At 39.4% G+C, this 19,577-nt stretch overlaps 1 protein-coding gene across 4 annotated transcripts in view; it reads right to left on the bottom strand.

Moving 5' to 3' along the window:
- Positions 1-10,329: 10,329 nt before the first annotated feature.
- The window catches only part of KBTBD12 (kelch repeat and BTB domain containing 12), a 106,607-nt gene continuing 97,359 nt past the window's right edge, over positions 10,330-19,577 (bottom strand). For all 4 annotated transcript variants that reach the window (XM_048491925.1, XM_048491926.1, XM_048491927.1 and 1 more), the window contains one exon: positions 10,330-11,910. In XM_048491925.1, the coding sequence (XP_048347882.1) occupies positions 11,741-11,910 (170 nt within the window). In that variant the 3' untranslated portion in view covers positions 10,330-11,740. The remainder of the gene's footprint in view (positions 11,911-19,577) is intronic.

The raw sequence follows: 19,577 nt of genomic DNA, 5'->3' as shown, positions 1-19,577 counted from the left end.
AGTTCTTCTTCTTGCTGGTTCTTCTCACAAGCATTAGGTGATACCATCACCACCATGGACCATGTGGCATGCATGATAAAAGAAACAGGCAAGCCTGGTGAAAGATAAAAATGAATTCAAGCAGCAAGCTATAAGGAATAGAACAATTCATGCAAATGACAGCAACCAATGCAAATCAATCACAACTGGGCTCAATAAAAACCATAAAATCAGCAAGTATATCTGCACCAAGGGGTGGAGAAAACCCTTGAACAGATTGAAGCAAAATGTCAAGCAAGAAATCTATTTTTTTTTTTTAAATATTTTTATTGATATTTCGGAATTATTACAGATTTATATTGTATACTTTATATACATCCTCCATATCATTTTTCCCCCTTTCTCCCCCCACCCTCCTTCTTCTTCTCTTCTTTAGATGCGCAGCAGCAGGTCCATTCTTTTCAATCTTCCTGTCCATTTTTCTTCTGTAATTCCAATTTCGTTTAGCCAGTCTTTGAATTCCATCCAAATCTCCTTCATATCCTTTTGCTTTTCTTGCCATATTTGATTTCTTGACATTGTGTCGAAAATTTCTAATTGTATTTGCTCCCATATATATTCCAACCATTTCTGCATTGTCCAGATTTTTTTGTCCTTCCACCCCAATGCTATTACTGCATGGACCGCTCTAATCATGAATTTGAAAAGTTTTCTTTTTCTTTGTTCTATTATAGTATAATCCACTATACCTATAAATAGTAAATCTATATTTATCTTTATTTTTACCTTTACATATTTTTCTATGTATTTTATCACATTTTCCCACATATTTTTTACTTCTATACATTCTAGCCACATATGGGTATATATTGCATTTTTTTCTCCACAATGCCAACATTTCGGACTGAGCCCACTTATCATATATGCCAACTGTTTCGGTGTTCTATACCATTTTAATATTAATTTCTTCTCTAGTTCTGCATATTTATCTATTTTTATTTTATTCATATTATCTATAATCCTTTTAATAAGGTCTATGTCTTTCACTCCATCTTGTTGCCATTTTTCCATTATGATTCTTATCATGAATTCTTGATCTTCTATCATGTTTTTGTATATAACTCCTAATATTTGTCCTTTCTTTTCCTCATATATTTTTATACAACTTTTCATTATACACTCTTCCTCCCTCCTGGAGGCTTTTATCTTTTCCCAGATTCCTCTTAATAGTAACCAGTTTTCTTTACCTCCTTTCTCTATAAAATTTGGAAACGGTATTAATTCTCCTCTTTCATTGTACAATTGTGCTACTTTGTATATTCCTTGTCTGTGTAGGGATCTTATTGTTTGTGCTCCTTCCTGTCCAACCATGCTCGCGAGTGGTGCCGCACCCAATAGCCCTGGCATCCATTTTCCCTTCCATTTCTCCCAGATTTCCATTAACACCTTTCTAGGGCCTTTTAATTTTTGTCTTTCTATTTTTGAACAACTTGAATATATTCCAAAGCTACCCGTGTTCAAGTTTATTTCATTTTCGAACTTCATCCATCTGTCTCTTTTATCTATTTGAATTCCCATCAAACTTTTTATTTGAAATGCCTCGTAATATTCCTGTAATTTTGGGAGCCCCCAGCCCATTAGTTTTTTAGACATATAGACTATTTTATTCATCACTCTTGGTTTCTTTTGATTAAATGCCCATAGTTTAATTTTCTTATCCCATTCTTCAAATTGTTTTTTCTTAATCTTCAACGGCAAAGTACGAAATAGATAGAAGAGTTTTGGCATTATACACATTTTTAATGCTACTATTCTCTTAGAAATAGATAGATTCTTCCCTTGCCACTCCTTTAATTGCTTCGTTATTTTTTTCCATATTACTTCGTAATTATATTTAAACATCTTTTCCTTCTTATTTGTTAATGTTATACCTAAATATTTAATCTTCTTCTTCACCATTTCTTTTCCTAGTAGTTTTTTTTCTATATTTATTCCCAGGATTTCAGATTTCTCCATATTAACCACCAAACCAGAATGCTTTTGAAAGTCTTCTAATATTATTTTTAATTCTTTTAAAGTTTCTACAGGGTTAGTTGTTATTAGTAATAAATCATCTGCAAATAAGTTTAATCTTATTTCTTCTTTATTGATTTTATAGCCTTTGATCCTACCATTATTTCTAATTCTATCCGCTAAGTATTCCATTGCTACTACAAATAATGATGGAGAAAGTGGACATCCTTGTTTCACCCCTCTTTCTATCCTAATTTCTTCCGACCATCCATTATTTATCATAATCTTTGCTTTATTGTTTTTATATAATTCTTTTAATATCATTATTAATCCCTTTCCAAATCCCGTCTGTTCCATTATTTGGAATAAATATGCGTGGCTAACTGTGTCAAATGCTTTATAGACATCTAATTTTATCATGGCATATTTTTTATCCTTACCATGTTCCATCACATTCAATACATTTCTTATGGGATAGCTAATATCTCTATCCTTCACGAATCCGTATTGATCTTGACCAATTATTTTTGGTAATATTGCCTTTATTCTGTTCGACAATATTTTAGTAAATATTTTATAATCCTGGTTTAATAAACTTATAGGTCTGTATGATTCAACCTGTTCTGGATTGCGCCCTGGTTTTAATATAGTGATTATTTCTGTTTCTCTCCATGTTTCTGGTATTTTCTGTCCCTTTAATATCTTATTATATAACCTTTGTAATTCAGGTATTAATATTTCTGCCATTTCTTTGTAATACTCTGCTGTAAATCCATCTAAACCAGGCGACTTGTTGGTCTTTAATTCTTTTATTACTAAGCCTATTTCTTCTTGTGTTATATCTTTCTCCATACTTTGTTTCTCCTCCTGTGTTAGATCTTTTTTATGTATTTCCTCTATCCTTTCTGTGTCTATCCTTTTAAATAATTTTTGATAAAATTGTGCAAACCTTTGTCTAATTCTTATGTTTCCTGTTATTCTTTCTTTGTTTTCACTTGTTATTGATTTAACTCTTTGTTTTTCTTTCTTTTTCTTTAAATAATTGGCTAGTTGTTTCATTGACTTTATATTGGTTCTTTGAAATTGATTTTTGACCCATGTGTCTTTTTTCCATAACTCTAATTGATCCAATTCCTCCAGTTGTTTATTTAGTAGTTTTAATTCATTATAGTCAGTTATATTATTTTTGTTCTGTAGTTTGTCTCTGCAGTCTTTGATTTTTTCCACTAATTGATGTCTTTCCTTATTTAATGCCTTTTTCTGTCTTTTTTGTATTTCTATACAATACCCTCTCATTACTGCCTTCGAGGCATCCCACAACATCCCGTCAGAGACGGTGTTTCTATTTTCTAAAAAATAGTTTTTCATTCCTTCCTGTAAAATCTTCTTATTTCTTTCATTCTTCATTATAATATTGTCATATCTCCATCTATACTGTTTGTCCTCTTTTGCCAGTCTGAGTGTAGCTACCACCGGAGCATGGTCTGAAACCCACTCTTTGTGTGTCTGGATCTCTACACATTGTATAGACTCCATGTTCTTTGTCAGAATATAGTCTATGTATGTAAATTTTTTATGTCTGTTAGAATAGAAAGTTGGTTGTTGTGGTTTTCCCGTCTCCTCATACATATTAGTTATATTCCATTGTTTAAAGCCCTTATAAGTTCTCAAATCCATATTACAGTCTCCCACTATTAATGTTTCTCCTTTATATTCCCTTTGTACTCTGTTAAATTGTTTTTGTAGGAAACTCTTTTGCTTTTTGTTAGGTGCATATAAGTTCATTAGTGTTATTTGTATCTCATTAAGAAAACCTTGTAACAAAATCCATCTCCCATTTTGATCCTTCAATATTTTTTGCACTTGTATGTTTATATTATTTTTCACTAAAATAGCAACACCATTCTTCCTTCCCTCTGCCCTTGATTCACATAAGGTTCTCCAGCCCGGTAGCTTTATTAAAGGAGCAATATCTCTCTTTCTTTTATGTGTTTCTTGGATGCAAACCAAATCCCAGTTTTCTTTCTGCTCTAGTTTGGCTAGTTTGAAAATCTTTTGAAATTGGAATTGAAATCGTTAATGTTATTTTGCAGATGCAAGTTTTAATCTCTCCTGCCGCCATAAGTATTATTGATTTTTGTCTACTATTTTTCGGGCCTGCTGCTTGTTCATATTCATTCTTTTTTCCCCTCATTTTTCCCCCTTCTCCCCCTTCCCAGAATGTTCTGAGGAGGGCTGCCTCCCTCCCACATCTTGGATTTTTTTAAACCTCTAGGTCTTCCCCCCCCCCCCCCAGCATATATTCTTAGTCAATTCTCTCTGTTAATGACAATCAATCAGTTTAAAAATTCTTATAACATTCCAATAAAAAGATAGCTACAAGCTTTGTACATATCAACTAAATTGCATCTTACAACCTATTTTTCCCTCAGAAGAGAGTTTTCTGTCTGGGCATTCCGCCCATTTTGATGTTTACTGAAACAGTGTTAAAGCTAAATAATACTATTCAAAACAAATGTCTGGGAACCTTTCCCAGATTGTTAAAAATAAACAATGTTAGAGCAGATTACTGTTTTTAATATCTTCCAAAAACTACATACAAGAGTTATTTTAGTTAGTGATTGTTATTCAGTTGGGTTCTATTTAGTACTTAGAGTGAAATGTTATATAGCCGGTAAAAAGAATTTTTGAAGAAGTCTTGGCTTATGTTATTTATTTTTTCTTTAGTGCTTTGAGCGTCTGGTATCTTGTGAAATTAAGCAGCCTGGTCCTGCATGTCGTCTTCTTCTGAATCACTGTCTGTCTGAGAGTTCTGCAGCTTCCAAGGAGAGACCCAGTTTATCCAGAAGTTGTTATTGCCTCTCTGGGAGTTCTTGCTATATATTTCTGATTGTTTTTTTTCAAAAAGTAGGATAAGCCATTGGTAATATCCATGAAAATCTTCTATTTGCTTTAAATGAAGCGTTTGCATATGGCATTAGTGTTTTCATGATTTGCAGCGTTTCTGGTGAGAGAGATCTTGTCTCACAAAAATTTTCTTGCCTTTATACATCAAAGGCTGAGCATTTCTCAACTTCTTGTATAGTGTTTCTTTGATCTCTTCTGTGGTACATTTGAAAATAATGTCTGGGATTCTGTTTCCCTGAGAAAATCCTCTGTGGGCTCTATCGCCGATTCGATTATGCGTTGGTATGTTTATAGAATTGAGCAACAGTATTAAATGGTTTTTTTATATCTGTTTTAGTCCTCCATTCTCGGGACTCCAATTAGCGAAGGTTTAGCAGCGTCTTTGTCTATCTGAGAGAGAGGCTGTGCAGTTTCAAGAAGTCCAATATGCGTCAGTGTTTTTCTTTTATTTGTTTCACCGTTTTTAATCACTCTCTCCGCAGTGTTAGAAAGTTTCTTTGACATGTCTTGTATGTCTTTATCAATTGCAATCAGGTTGATCTGTGTTGTCTTAGTAAAGTCATCAAAGGAAGCCTTTATCTGATTTGTTAGCTCTGACAAATCTGTTTTAGTTACATAAGTTTCCTTGGGCGCCATGTTTTTGCTTCGCCCTTTATCTTTTTAGTATTTTAATTGGACTCACCGGTTTGTTTTTCGTCTCTTCAAAGCTGTCCGGTGTTCTCTCTTTTGAGTTCTCTGTTTTAAGTTGATTATTAGTCTTTATCTTCTCTTTTATGCCATTAAATCTTTGTTGTTTGCCGGGAGGGTGTCGAAAAGCGTCTAATCCTTGTCGGACATGCGCAGAAAAGCCGAAACTTATAAAGCTTAAAAGCTATGTCTGTGGCAAAAACTGATATTTCTATTCTAGCGGGGCTTGGCCACGCATTGCTGTGGCAATTGTCCTTTTCATCACAGTCTACAACCCACACAGATGTCCACGCAGGTCCAATGATCCACAGCATAGCCTTTTGGGGTGGTCAAATGGAATCCCTCTTTCCCTTTTAAATTCACATTGTTATATGGTGGTGTCTTGTTTTTTTAGTTTAAGGTAACCCTTTCCATTCTACAATGGAACTGTGCAGAGTGCGAATCCCACTGTCCATGAGGCTGGTTGACATGCACAGTCCTGGCTTGGATAAGGCAGAACTGGGGCAAGCAGGCTATCCCAGTCAGGCAGCAGAGGCAGGGTGGTGAGGCACTCAGATCAAGGCCAGCTCCCTGGGTTCTTAAAGTGCCACGTGCAAAAGAAGCGGAGCCAGTAGTGTTGGTTTGCCCCCACCCCGCGGATTTTCTTGGACGAAAAAGGCAAACTCCAGCTCACTTTTAGTAAAAGAGAGCTATGGCGAATATGGGTGAGGAAGTGGGTAAGTGGTGGTTGGATGTGAGGGAGGGTAGAGTGAGGTGTGTGAGGATGAGCTGGATGTGCATGAGAGTATGTGTGTTGTGTGGTAGTAGTGGGTGAGGCACAGAGAGTGAAAGTTACCTGCGTGTGAGGGGGGGGGAACCCCACCTGACGTCTCACACGGCAAAGTGTGTATGTGTTTCACTTCCACTCGTATTACCTAACAGTATTACTTATTTACTGTTTTCAATGCTCATCCTTGGCCATCTGTGCGAACATTGTAAGGGCATACCAACCCCTCAGGCCACAGACATGCTGCACGAACATTCTGACAGTTAAACACAACCAGCTTCATGGCCTGGTGCGCCAGGGAAAAGATATTTTACCTGGCTCAGGTATTGAATTTCAGCAATGTGAATATCCAAAAACCTGCCCACATTGGAAAGGCACATTGAGTGAAAATTTGAAAGCAATCCGTCCAGTGGTTTCGGAGTTAGAGCACGACTCACAAACGGACGGTTTGCTTTTTATATATATAGATAGTTACCTCTTGCCTGATTTCTCAACCGTAAGGAGTTTCTCAAAGTGGTTTGCAAATGCCTTTCCCTTCCTTTCCCCACAACAGACACCTTGTGATAACTAACTGAACCCCTCTGTGGGAAGGGAAAGAGGCATTTGGAAGCTGGTCAAATGAGCAAGTATGTCCTTCCATATTTTTTTGAAACTGGAGTCTCCTCTCAGAGCCGGCTTGATCTTTTTTTTAATTCTTCCCCTTGATGTTCAAGATGCAAAACCATGCATCTAGTGGGCTAATGAGAATCCTGGAACACCATGCAGGAACAGTGGTAATCTGGGCAGACCACTTGAATATGTGCTGCCATTTCTATTTCAGTTGCAAATACATTCAGAGCATCTTCCACTGCAGCTGGGACTAGGACTGGGTTCTGAAGTTTCCTTAAATCTGTAGAACAGACATGCGTGGTCTGATGGATAAGTAATCTTCATATTGTTCTCCATGTTTTTATTTATTTCAGTTTTTGACCAACACACCAAAAAATACTTGTTCTTTTCTCTCCTTTCCCCAGACTAGCACACATACTCACTCTCACACATTCTCACTGTCTTTCTCAGTATCTTACACATGGCAATACACATTTGCCTCTCTTGCATGGGAAAGAAGTCTTTAATTACAGTTCCCTTCAAAGAATTTGCTTTTTTAATTCCAACAGCACTGTCAAAAGTGTCCAGTTATATTGACAAAGCTTGTTTCACTGCTCCGCTGTTCTCAATGACAACTTTGGGGTTGATTTGGAATCTAGCCAAGATATCTCCATATGTTCAATAATTTTTTTCCTACTCTGTGCACACCATCTATGTTTTATAGTGTCTTGCGGGAATACGAACAGAAAATAATTCCATCTGTGCACGAGCCTATGACAGAACAGGCCACTGACAACTTGGAGGGGCAATCTGTGAGGGTGGTCAAACTTTTCAGGGGATCTATGGCCAACTTGCAAGAAGCACAAAGATATCAATATAACAGGAAAATATTGATATAACACAGATATATTGATATAGCATAGAAATAACAATATTTTTATTTTATTTCATTTATATGATTATACTTATACACCACTCATCCCTGGATGTAGCCAGGGCTTTAAAAACAAAGCCAACAATCTTGTGATGATCAGGAGTGACCCAGAAGTGGAAGCAGCCAAGCTATGCAGAAGTCAGTGGGGTGCCTCCTCACATGTAAACAGAGAAACACAAGGAGACCCCACTGCATAGTGTAGAGCCCCAAGGAAAACACTCCATGCATTATGGGCCTCTTTTTGCATAAGGGTTATCTTCTTGAGTAGGATGTCTCTCTCTCTCTGGAAGCTGCCCTCTGACCCCTTCCTCTCCCTTTGGCCGTTTCTGCACGGCGTCGATGGGGGTTCGCACGAATGGTCCCAGAAACAGCCGGGCAGACAGCGCAGTAGAACACCGTCGCCCGGCCAACCCGGCGTGTCCCTGGCCCTCCGGCACGTTGCCGAGGCCTGGAGACACGCCCCCCCGGCCTTGCACGCCTGCTTCAGCATCGCAGGGCAGGGGGCGTGTCCCCAGGCCTCAGCGACGCGCCGGAGGCCCGGAGACAAGGTAAGTGAAGGGTGGGAGTGGGGGGAAGGGCGCCTTGGAGCTGCCGCCGTTCGCACGGCAGCGGCTCCAAGCCGGCGTTTCCAAACAACCTCGCTTGCCAAGCGAGGTTGGGAAACGCCGGCTTCGTGCCAGTCGGGCGGCGTGAGGGCGGCGCGGCTGCGCAGCAGCTGCGCCCCCTGTGCGAATGGCTCCCTGGGGACGGCGTTTTTGCCGTCCCCAGGGCGCCATAAACCGCCCGTGCGGAAAGGGCCTTTGTGTACTTTGTTCTCAGCCATTCTCTGCATGACTTTTCATGGAGTCGCACAACTCTACAGGTCTTTCTGTAGAAACAATGCCCTCATATTTTCATACACATGATGCAGGATTTTCTTTATTCTTTAGATTAGGCTACTCTCTCTCCTTTTGAATGCAACCTGAATGTGAATTGAATCTACTTCAATAAACAAGCTTTACTTTTGCAATATACTTCTTGGGAAATTTATTTTCTGCACACAATATCACACTTCTGTGACTGAGCAAACTCTGCTATATGAATCAAATATCCCAATAGGAAATAGGTAAATTTACTTTTGATAACTTGAACTAATTTCCTTGATCTATCTGGAGTTTATTTTGAAGCAGGAGTCTATGCTCTTCACCATTGCGATGTAACTGCCTCCCCAAGCCCACTCTCATCATGTCTGTTAATCATCATGTCTGTCTGTGTCATGACTTACACTGACATTTCACACTTGCCTACATGTGAGTGAGCTGTCTGGCATTGGAGTTGGGGTTCATTAAGCATGTATCATGGGTGGGCTGGAGTGCAAAGAAGCAAACCCATCTCTCCTTTGAGCTGAATGAAACTCAGCATAGGAAACATAATGGAGCAAAAGCAAGAATATATCTGGAGCCAGGTGGTTGAGTAACCATCCTCTTGAAATGCTATTCATATACCTGACCTAAAGACACCAGTGTCCCATTACATATTCCCCAGTTACTTGAAAGTTATGTAGACAGTTCTGGAACTGATAACCACTGTGAAAGCTATACAAGTAACTTTATGAACATTTAATATGATGTGACTGTATTGTCTGCATAGAAAAAGCCCTCTCAAATGGTCAAGGGAAGGTGTCCTGATTTAGTCACTGATTTATAATAGATGCTAATGGCTAGTAGATGTAGGTCTTCATGGTCAAGTATCAGGAGTATAAGTAGTGGCTTTCACCGATCCCCGGTTCCTGTTGACATCCATCATGGAAATTGGGAATAGACTTCTGATGTGCCTGTGTTACAACTGACGTCCAGATTCGTGCTTGTCCTCAATATGTTGTCAGCAAAAAACTTGGCAAATGTATCAGTGATAACTGTTTGTTCCTAAGACAACAGAGGCTCAGGTTTTGGCATCAGCACTTGCTGAGCTACCTTTAACAATTGGGATAATTGTGAGCTAGCTGATACCATAATAGAAGGATAACATTTTTTTGCTGCCATCGCCACCAAATCATAGGTATTCCATGAGTTCCATAATGTAATCAGATTAGGTACAGGTTCACTGCCAGTGTCATTCCAGATGTCTCCCACCCCTCTTCTAGTCACCCAGTTCTGCAGTAAACTGGGGGGGGGGGTTTACACCCTGGGGTGGGAGTGGTCATAGAGGGGCAACCTTGTTGATAGCTTCAGGGAGCTTCAGATTCCACACTCCGCACTCCCACTGCAGCCTCAGCTAAGCATATGTTTGGGACCCTAAATTCCCCCAGAGCATTCTGGAATACAGTAGGATTCATGAGCTTCCAAGGGTGGACCATTTCAATAACACTTTTTAAAAGAGTCAATATAGTTATTTCCTTTCCCTCCCTTTTTTTCACCATATAAAAAGAGCTTTTCTAAAAAGAAGAAAAGGAGTCAATAACACAAGAAAGAATAGATTAAAAACAGTAGCTTTTATTGGATGAACAGGTTAGAAATGGGGAGAAGCAAATAAACCTTGGGACGTTTATTTAAGGCAGCAGAAGAGGAGAAAGTTCCTACATGATGGTGATTCTATGTAAATCTCAATAAGATTTTCTTTTAGATCTCATTCTGTGGGAGAGAACCCATAAGGATCGTTACAATACCCTAAACTGGTTTTGAACTATTGACTCTCTTAATAAATGAAAATGTTCGGAGGCCTTTTACTTACAACAGCATCCCAACACAGCATGATGTCTGGGTAACTACAGCATTTGTCTTTTTCTTAACTACATCTCCATCTTATTTTTATTCTTAGTGTTGACAATTTAGAGATAATACACATTTTGACTGTCAGGTGCATCGTGCCTACCGCACACATAAGGAGACAAGGGTTGAATCATAAGGATCACAAGTTTGCTTCTTTCTAATAAACACACTCACAGATTTAACCAGAGCACAGTGTTCCATCTCAAACTGGTTCTACTGTGGTTCCCACTGCCTTTGTCAGTTTCATGTTTTAATTTTTTTTAAGGTGATTGATTTTCAAGGTAACATTGATGAGTCATAAACAGAGCAACGGAAAAAATCATTCTTGCTCAGTTTGCTGCAGGAGGTATTGTAAGGATGGGCTTGCGACATATTGCACCCACTGGCATGTAAGCTACTGCTCTTCTCAGAAAAGGTTGAAACCTTCCTCCAACTTAAGTGGCTCTTCCTCCACCAGAGTTGAAGGAAGTTGGAGGAAGTCTCCTTAGGCTGGAGGAAGGTTTCAGACTTTGTAGGATATATGCCATGCTGTGGATGTTCTGTACTCTAAAATCTGTGTTTCCTTCCTTTTTAAAAAACTGTTTTTATTTGTGCTTCAAAATCAAAATCCAAAGCATACACAAAGACAAAAATTCACTAAATTATAAAGTACTCATTTAATACAGACTTCCAGTTTCTTCTGCACCGAATATTAACCCTTCAACCCTAAACGTTCTGTTTACATCCTATTCTTTTCCTTTCTGTTTGCATCCTATTACTTCCCACTGTTTAGCCAGGTCAGACTGCTTAGCCAGGTCAGCATCGCAATCTGTAGCCCTAGGCACCCAGCCCACACAGTAAGCAAGAGAAAGGAGGAGAGGAAGTAACAATCAAAACAAATAGTTAATAAATACAACAAAAATTAAGATTTTTTTTAAAATGAGAAAAAAATTGCACAGCTTTACTAATCAACCAAGCTTAATTTTTGATTCTATAAAATGCATAATAGTGGTTGGATTTCACAGTGTTGCACCCATGTTGAAAAGTAATCTCCGAGGAATCTAAGGAATACCTTAGACCACTTGCACAGAAGGCTGGATTGGAAGCTTCTCAGCTAAACCACTAAGGAAGTCTGCACCCCTACTGCTCTACTAAATCAGAAGGGGGAGGAATAAGATCTCGTGGGTTCAGCTGAGCAACAAGACAGACATCATAGCTGTCATGCATGAGGACATTGACAGCCACCACATTCCACAGGTTTTCCCAAGTGTCCAGTTCCAGAATCTCCTTGGTGATAACTTCATGCCGAGCTGAAACAGAAAAGGCGGAGAAAATTCAAATGTAGAGATAACAAAAGAAGTTCCGCTTTCAACATGTAGCAATCCAAAATGTATCTTGTGCTCTACTTCAATTACAAGAGGAGATGGCAGAGGCTGAAAACAGTGTTTGCAAGGTATTGTTGAAGGCTTTCACGGCTGGAATCACTGGGGTGCTGCGTGGTTTCCAGGCTGTATGTCCGTGCTCTAGCAGCATTCTCTCCTGACGTTTCACCTGCATCTGTGGCTGGCATCTTCAGAGGATCTGATGGTAGGAAAGCAAGTGGAGTATATATACCTGTTGGAGTGTCCAGGGTGGGGGAAAGAACCATTGTCTGTTAACAAGGGTGCAATTAGCAAGCTAGATATACATGTGTTGAGTGGTATCCACCCATTAGCATGTGAGTCACAATGAAGATAGCATGGTCACTAGGTGAGGGCATATAAATAGGAGTAGAAGAGAACAAAGGACAGGCTACTCTGAAGATGCCAGCCACAGATGCAGGCGAAACCTCAGGAGAGAATGCTGCTGGAACATGGCCATACAGCCCAGAAACCACACAGCACCCCAGTGTTTGAAACCTTAAAGCACATTCCAGTTGAATGTAGCACAGAAAAGCTAAATTGCTTTGCTACATCTACCTGTAAGTCTAAAAACCAGAGCACTCAGTCCTTTTGTAGGCTATTTAAATCAGGCAGCTTGTTCATTATGCACTGGTTCTGAGCTGGTGCTTCTCTGCTTCCATAATTATGTCTAGTATGAGGTATTCCCAGTTCCTGGAAATGCGTTGCATACACCCATGTAAGTGTATGCTGAATGGACTTAGAAGGGTGTAATTCTGCTTACACTGTATTGTTGAAGGCTTTCATGGCCGGATTCAACTGGTTGTGGTGGGTTTTCCGGGCTGTGTGGTCTGGTAGATCTTGTTGCTAACATTTCGCCTGCATCTGTGGCTGGCATCTGCAGAGGTGTATCACAGACAGAAGTCTGTTACACACTGTGTCTAGTGAGAAGGGAATGTTGAGTGCACTGGTGAAGCTACCAGGGGGCGGGGGGGTGCGCCGCGCACCGGGCGCACGGTTTTGGGTGATGTTAGGGGCGGAAAATTCCCCCCTGACCCCTCCCCCTTCCCCCCGTTATGTCCAGTTTTGTTTAGGACATATTCTGCTACTGCAGATTTTTCAGGATGGTTAAGCCGACAGCATCTTTCTTGCTCCTTAATACAAGTCTGAATGCTGCGTTTTGTGGTTCCTATGTAGACCTTTCCACAGCTGCAGGATATGCGATAGACTCCTGCAGAAGTGAGGGGGTCTCTCTTGTACTTTGCTGAGCATAGCATCTGCTGTATTTTTTGGTAGGTTTGAAGATGGTTTGTAGGTTATGTTTTTTCATCAGTTTCCCTATTTGATCTGTGATTCCCTTGATGTATGGTAGAAATATTTTTCCTGTGGTGGGCTGTTCTCCACCCTGGGACATGGACAATATATACCCCACTAAACATTCCCTTCTTACTGGACACAGTGTGGAACAGGATTCTCTCTGTGATAAAGATGCCAGCCACAGATGCAGGCGAAATGTTAGGAACAAGATCTACCAGACCATGACCACACAACCCAGAAAACCCTCCATAACCAGTCTGCTTATACTGCTGGAGAAGGACCAGGCTCATACTCTGCCATGAAGATCATTGGTTATCAAACACTATCTTCAATCTATTGTCTGACAGGGTTGCTATGAGGATAAACTGGGAATAAGAAGGTACCCCATCCTGAGGTCACTGGAGGAAAGCTGAAATAAGCTTGGATAATAAATGAGGATAAATAGTTTAAAAAATCAAATAGCCACAATGCTTTAAAAAAAAAGAACTAATTTAAACTAAGCAGTAGAATATCTAGGACTGCTTAAGTGCTCCTTGAAAGGTTTCATTAAAGGCATCCCTTGCTCAGTCCTGTTGCAGATATGAATATATAATGCCACTGGATATAAATTCCTGCAATACTGAATTTATGGAAGACTTTAATGCAAGCCCAAGATTTTAAGAATTCAGGGAATGTGTGCCCCGAGGGGCCATCAGAGACACTCACGCCTACTGTTTGCATTCTGAATATTCTAAGGTTGCTCATGTATTTAAAAATTAATATAATACTACATTTACTGTAATTCAAAATAAACAGAATTGTTTGCCTATTGCATGGGCAACTGGGGAGCAGGGTAATCTAATTGCCCATATTTCATAAAATGGAATTTTAAAGGCAGCGTCAGGATGTGAGGTGGGGCTCCAAAAGAGGGCTCTAAGTGTAGCTCTGGACCTTGTTGGTATACCAACCCTGACATGATGTTTTGAACATTATTTTTTCATGTCTAGACTGTTCAACAGTGTATTGCATCATCTTGGAGAAAACAAACTGCAAAAGAATATGGGACAGTTTCCCAGTTTTCACCATAGTCATGGAAGAAGGGGGAAAACTGAAATTAATAACTTCTTCAGGGAACTGCCAACATAGAAGTGAACCAATTAGGACAGATTTTCATTTGGGAGTAGATTCAGCAACATCTGCATCAAAAAGTATGTGTGATATGAGGATATCAAATTAACTTCAATTATGTTTTGGATAAATTATCAACATTAACAGATGTAAAATTATTAACATCTGCTTCAAAAGGTACATGCGATAGAAGGATATCAAATTATTAACTTCAATTATGTTTGTTAAATTATTAACATTAACAGATGTTAAATTATTAACATCTGCATCAAAAGGTATGTGTGACATAAGGATATCCAATTATTAACTTAGCAAATGGTTTTCGTTTGATTTAGATCAAACTAAGGGCATGTTTCATACATGCAAGGATTAAATGAACACAGTTGAACTTGCTTTCCATTGGGAACATAAAACCTATACTCTTAAATCTGCTGTTTCTTTCCTCAAATTCTCTCCTGCATTAGTAGCATTCATATGCTGCACCACTATGCGTGAGAAAACGATTGCATGTGCTATGTTGAGGTTGTATGTGATTATGCCGTCTCATCTTCTGAAAACAGGCACTGTGGCTTCTATAGGTGGTGGTTTTTAAGCAGCCACATCACCTACACTGGGTGGAGTCAAACTTCCAGTGCTCGTCTTGCACTTCGTCTGTTTGGAACAACTGATGAATTTGGCAGGAGCAGCTGGATTAAAACAGCACTGTAAAATCAAAGCCAGCCTTACAATAAGCAGATTTTAACAAAAACGAGAAATCTTACAGTAACAAAAGAGCTATGAAACAAGAGATATTTTTGCTTCAGAGCCCCCTTTTTTTAAAAGGGAGAGGGGGATAGAAAATCATTGATTTTCTGGCATTAAGAGCTAGGGTGTTTTTTTTACACTTCTTGCAGAAGGAAGAATTCTTTTCAATAAAGGAGAAGGATTTTTTTTCATTTCTCCTGCTTTTTCTTTTGATTCTAAAATAAGAATCAAATCATTAAGAGACTTTATTCTACAAAAGACTTTATTCCGTAAAACTTCAACTTGAACTTTCACTATAAAAGTCTATAAAATTACGCATGGGGTAGAAAATGTTGACAGAGAGAAATTTTTCTCTCTTTCTCACAATACTAGAACCAGGGGGCATCCATTGAAAATGCTGGGGGGAAGAATTAGGACTAATAAAAGGAAACACTTCTTCACGCAACGTGTGATTGGTGTTTGGAATATGCTGCCACAGGAGGTGGTGATGGCCACTAACCTGGATAGCTTTAAAAGGGGCTTGGACAGATTTATGGAGGAGAAGTCGATTTATGGCTACCAATTTTGATCCTCTTTGATTTGAGATTGCAAATGCCTTAACAGACCAGGTGATCGGGAGCAACAGCCGCAGAAGGCCATTGCTTTCACCTCCTGCATGTGAGCTCCCAAAGGTACCTGGTGGGCCACTGCGAGTAGCAGAGGGCTGGACTAGATGGACTCTGGTCTGATCCAGCTGGCTTGTTCTTATGTTCTTATGTTCACTACATGGGCAGAGGATGTGGATAGGCTTTTCTCTTTTTCCCACCCTCTATTCTGAGGAATCTCTAGCCTAGTTGAAGCCCACAAGTTAAACTGAGCCATTTAACAGAGAATAAAACCTAAAACTCTGGACTCTTTCACATGCTATTTAGCAACAAGCCCAGATGCTACTAAATGTACCCTCAAGAGGAAGTAGTATCCAGTCCCAGCTGAGTGCTATTGTCCATGAATACTGCACATGTTTCTAAGTTCCTGTTAGTGGGCTTCATGCATGTATGCTTAAAATGTTTAAAAAGCTGAAAAACTTGGAATGTGAAGTGATCCTTATTAAATATTCAATAGAGTTTCAATCAGATTTCACTATCAATATAAGCTGACTTAATCTAGGGTCTGAAAGAGGGTTTTCCTTATTCCTTTATTTGCAACTGCTTTTGATTTTTCTCATTTGTTTCCAAACATTCCTGCTCTAATCTCTATCAATTCACAGTGGGGTGTTATTTGATGCTCTTTTCTGTGAGCCAGTTCGTATTTTGATCAAGAATGGAATAAAAGCAATAAGACTGTTGCTCTCTCTAAAGTTGCTTTGCACTCTATGAATTGCTCTATAAATTGCTTCAAGATCATGAAACATTTAACAGCAATTTTCGAAAAAGATGGAAGATCTGAAGTATGAATTAATTAATCAGATGTCTTTTTAGAAATGTAAAATAAATACCAAAAATGTAGAGATTAGAGAAAAGATAATTTGCAGATAGTAGCATACTCTAGTCTAGCTAGATCATTGGTAACAGTATCTCAAATAAGTGTTGGAGATGTGAACAGCTAATAGGCACCTTTTTTACTTGTGATGAGAATGCTGTGTTATCCGCAAGGTCTGGAATAATATACCAGATTAAACACATTTCCCATTAGTGCATTTGTTATCTATAGAAACAGTATATTGGTTATCACTTTTAGTACTTATGGCTAAAATTATAATAGTGCAAAACTGGAAACCTCCAAGAATAGAGATTTGGGCTCATAAACTGATGCATACCATGTTATGTTATATAGCGTGTTTTCCCGAAAATAAGACAGTGTCTTATATTAATTTTTGCTCCCAAAGATGCACTATGTCTTATTTTCAGGGGATGTCTTATTTTTTCTGTGTTCTGTTCGTCGGGCATGCTTCCAAACAAAAACTTTGCTACGTCTTACTTTCAGGGGATGCCTTATATTTCGCACTTCAGCAAAACCTCTACTACGTCTTATTTTAGGGGATGTCTTATATTCAGGGAAACAGGGTATTATGTTAATGGATAAGGTTTCTGTAATGAAACAAGGGTTTTAAAGAAGAAGCAGGTGCAAAACATATTTACAGCCCCATCTTGGGGGAGGGGCTGAATCCGCCAGTGGGAGCAGCGTGTGACCTTATTGGCAGTGTGCAACCTCATTGGCAGATTTGCCTTCCCTGGGCACTTGTGCCAGTCTCTGTACTCCTGCGGACACTATCAATGTAGCAGGGGCAGTTCGAGGGGTGTGACTGGGGCAGGAGCTGATATTAGTTGGCTCCCTTCCAGTCATTCCTGCTGTTACACTGGCAGCCCTGGCTTCACATAAGTCCATTATGCCAAATGTGGGTTTCCTAGCAACGGGGAGGCTTTTTCATGTTGCAAGCCTCCTCACGCCACCAGGAAGCCTCCATGGGTCGTTAGTCATTATTGTGCTTCTTTTGTTAAATACTGGAACCAAAACTTAAGAAATGTTAAATTGGATATAAGTGGCAGAGGGGTGTCAATATAACTGGAAGTCTCCAGATTAGGCCAGTTTCATTGTTGCTGTACTGTATGTTGTGTCTTAATAGATATTATATTTATGGACTTTATTTTTGTGTTGTTACGTGTCTTGAGAACTAAGGACACGGTAGAAAAGAAACATTAGTACAGTAGAATTAGTACAGTACAAAGAGCTCCAAATTAGGTGAGTGGGCTAAGAAATGGCTAAACTCACTTACTCAAAAGTTGAATAGAAGTCAGGTGGACTATTTTGAGTGAATGAATTCAAGCTGACGATGTATTTGAAGAGAATGTCCTGTTTAAAAAAATGTTCTATCACAGCACCGTGTCTGATATTAATCAAGTTTGTTGGAGGCTAAAGAGGATATTGTACATAGATATTGGCCTAGCCAATACAAGGGGAATAATTTCTGGCTGAAGAAACTAACATCTTATTTTCACGGGGGTCTGCTTGGAAGAAACCACTGTAGAAAAGGTAATTTTCAGAGAGTCCTACTGTCATTATTAAACAATATTAATTTACTGTGCATGTTTATTAGAGTTTACAGGTTCAGTAACTAATAACAGTTGACTTTTAGAACTTTGCATTTTAATGTTCAAACTCAAGCAGCCCAATCCTAAGCAGAGCAATAGTTTAGAAGGGTGTAGGTTTTCTTCGGATGGCATGGAACAACTCAGACATTGGTCTAACTCTTCATTTGATACACTTCTAAATAATGACTATTTTCACATGGCAAGAACAATATCTTGGGGGCCATCAGGACGAGTTTTGGTGTAACTAGCAAGCTAGAGATAGAGTACTAATTAGAAAGTTAAGTCTCTCTGGGTTAAGTCTCTCTGTAGAAAAGCAAGACCTGCTGAGAAAGAGTCAGCATGGCTTTTGCAGAGGCAAATCCTGTCTTACAAACTTACTAGAGTTCTTTGAGGGTGTAAACAGGCATGTTGATATGGGGGAACCAGTGGACATTGTCTACTTGGATTTCCAAAAGGCTTTTGACAAAATTCCTCACCAGAGACTGTTGAGAAAACTCAGCAATGAAGGAATAAGAGGGGAAGTCCTCCTATGGATTAAAAACTGGTTGAGAAACAGGAAGCAAAGAGTGGGTGTAAATGGGAAGTTCTCACAATGGAGTGATGTAGGGAGTGGTGTCCCCCAAGGATCCGTATTGGGACCAGCGCTCTTTAACCTATTCATAAATGACCTGGAAGTAGGGGTGGGTAGCGTGGTGGCCAAGTTTGCAGATGATACCAAATTATGTAGGGTGGTGAGAACCGCAAAGGATTGCAAAGAGCTCCAAATTAGGTGAGTGGGCTAAGAAATGGCAAATGCAGTTCAATGTAGCAAAATGCAAAGTGATGCACATAGGGGCAAAAAATCCAAACTTCACATACAAGCTACAAGGGTCAGTGCTATCAGTCACAGACCAGGAAAGGGATTTGGGCGTCTTAGTAGATAGTTCCATGGGAATGTCAACTCAATGCATGGCAGCTGTGAAAAAGGCAAACTCTATGCTGGGGATCATTAGGAAAGGAATTGATAATAAAACTGCAAAGATTGTCATGTCCTTATATAAAGCAGTGGTGCGACTGCACTTGGAGTACTGTGTCCAGTTCTGGTCGCCGCATCTCAAAAAGGATATTGAGGAGATAGAAAAAGTTCAGAGAAGGGCAACAAGGATGATTGAGGGACTGGAGCACCTTCTCTATGAGGAGAGGAGACGTCCGAGGGGGGATATGATTGAAGTCTATAAAATTATGCATGGGGTAGAAAATGTTGACAGAGATATATTTTTCTCTCTTTCTCACAATACTAGAACCAGGGGGCATTCATTGAAAATGCTGGGGGGAAGAATTAGGACTAATAAAAGGAAACACTTCTTCACGCAACGTGTGATT

The sequence above is a fragment of the Sphaerodactylus townsendi genome, linkage group LG03 (genome assembly GCF_021028975.2).
Source record: "Sphaerodactylus townsendi isolate TG3544 linkage group LG03, MPM_Stown_v2.3, whole genome shotgun sequence".
NCBI classification, from domain to species: Eukaryota; Metazoa; Chordata; class Lepidosauria; order Squamata; family Sphaerodactylidae; genus Sphaerodactylus; species Sphaerodactylus townsendi.
Note: the sequence above shows the minus strand (reverse complement) of the source record. Positions and strands in the feature narration are given on the sequence as shown.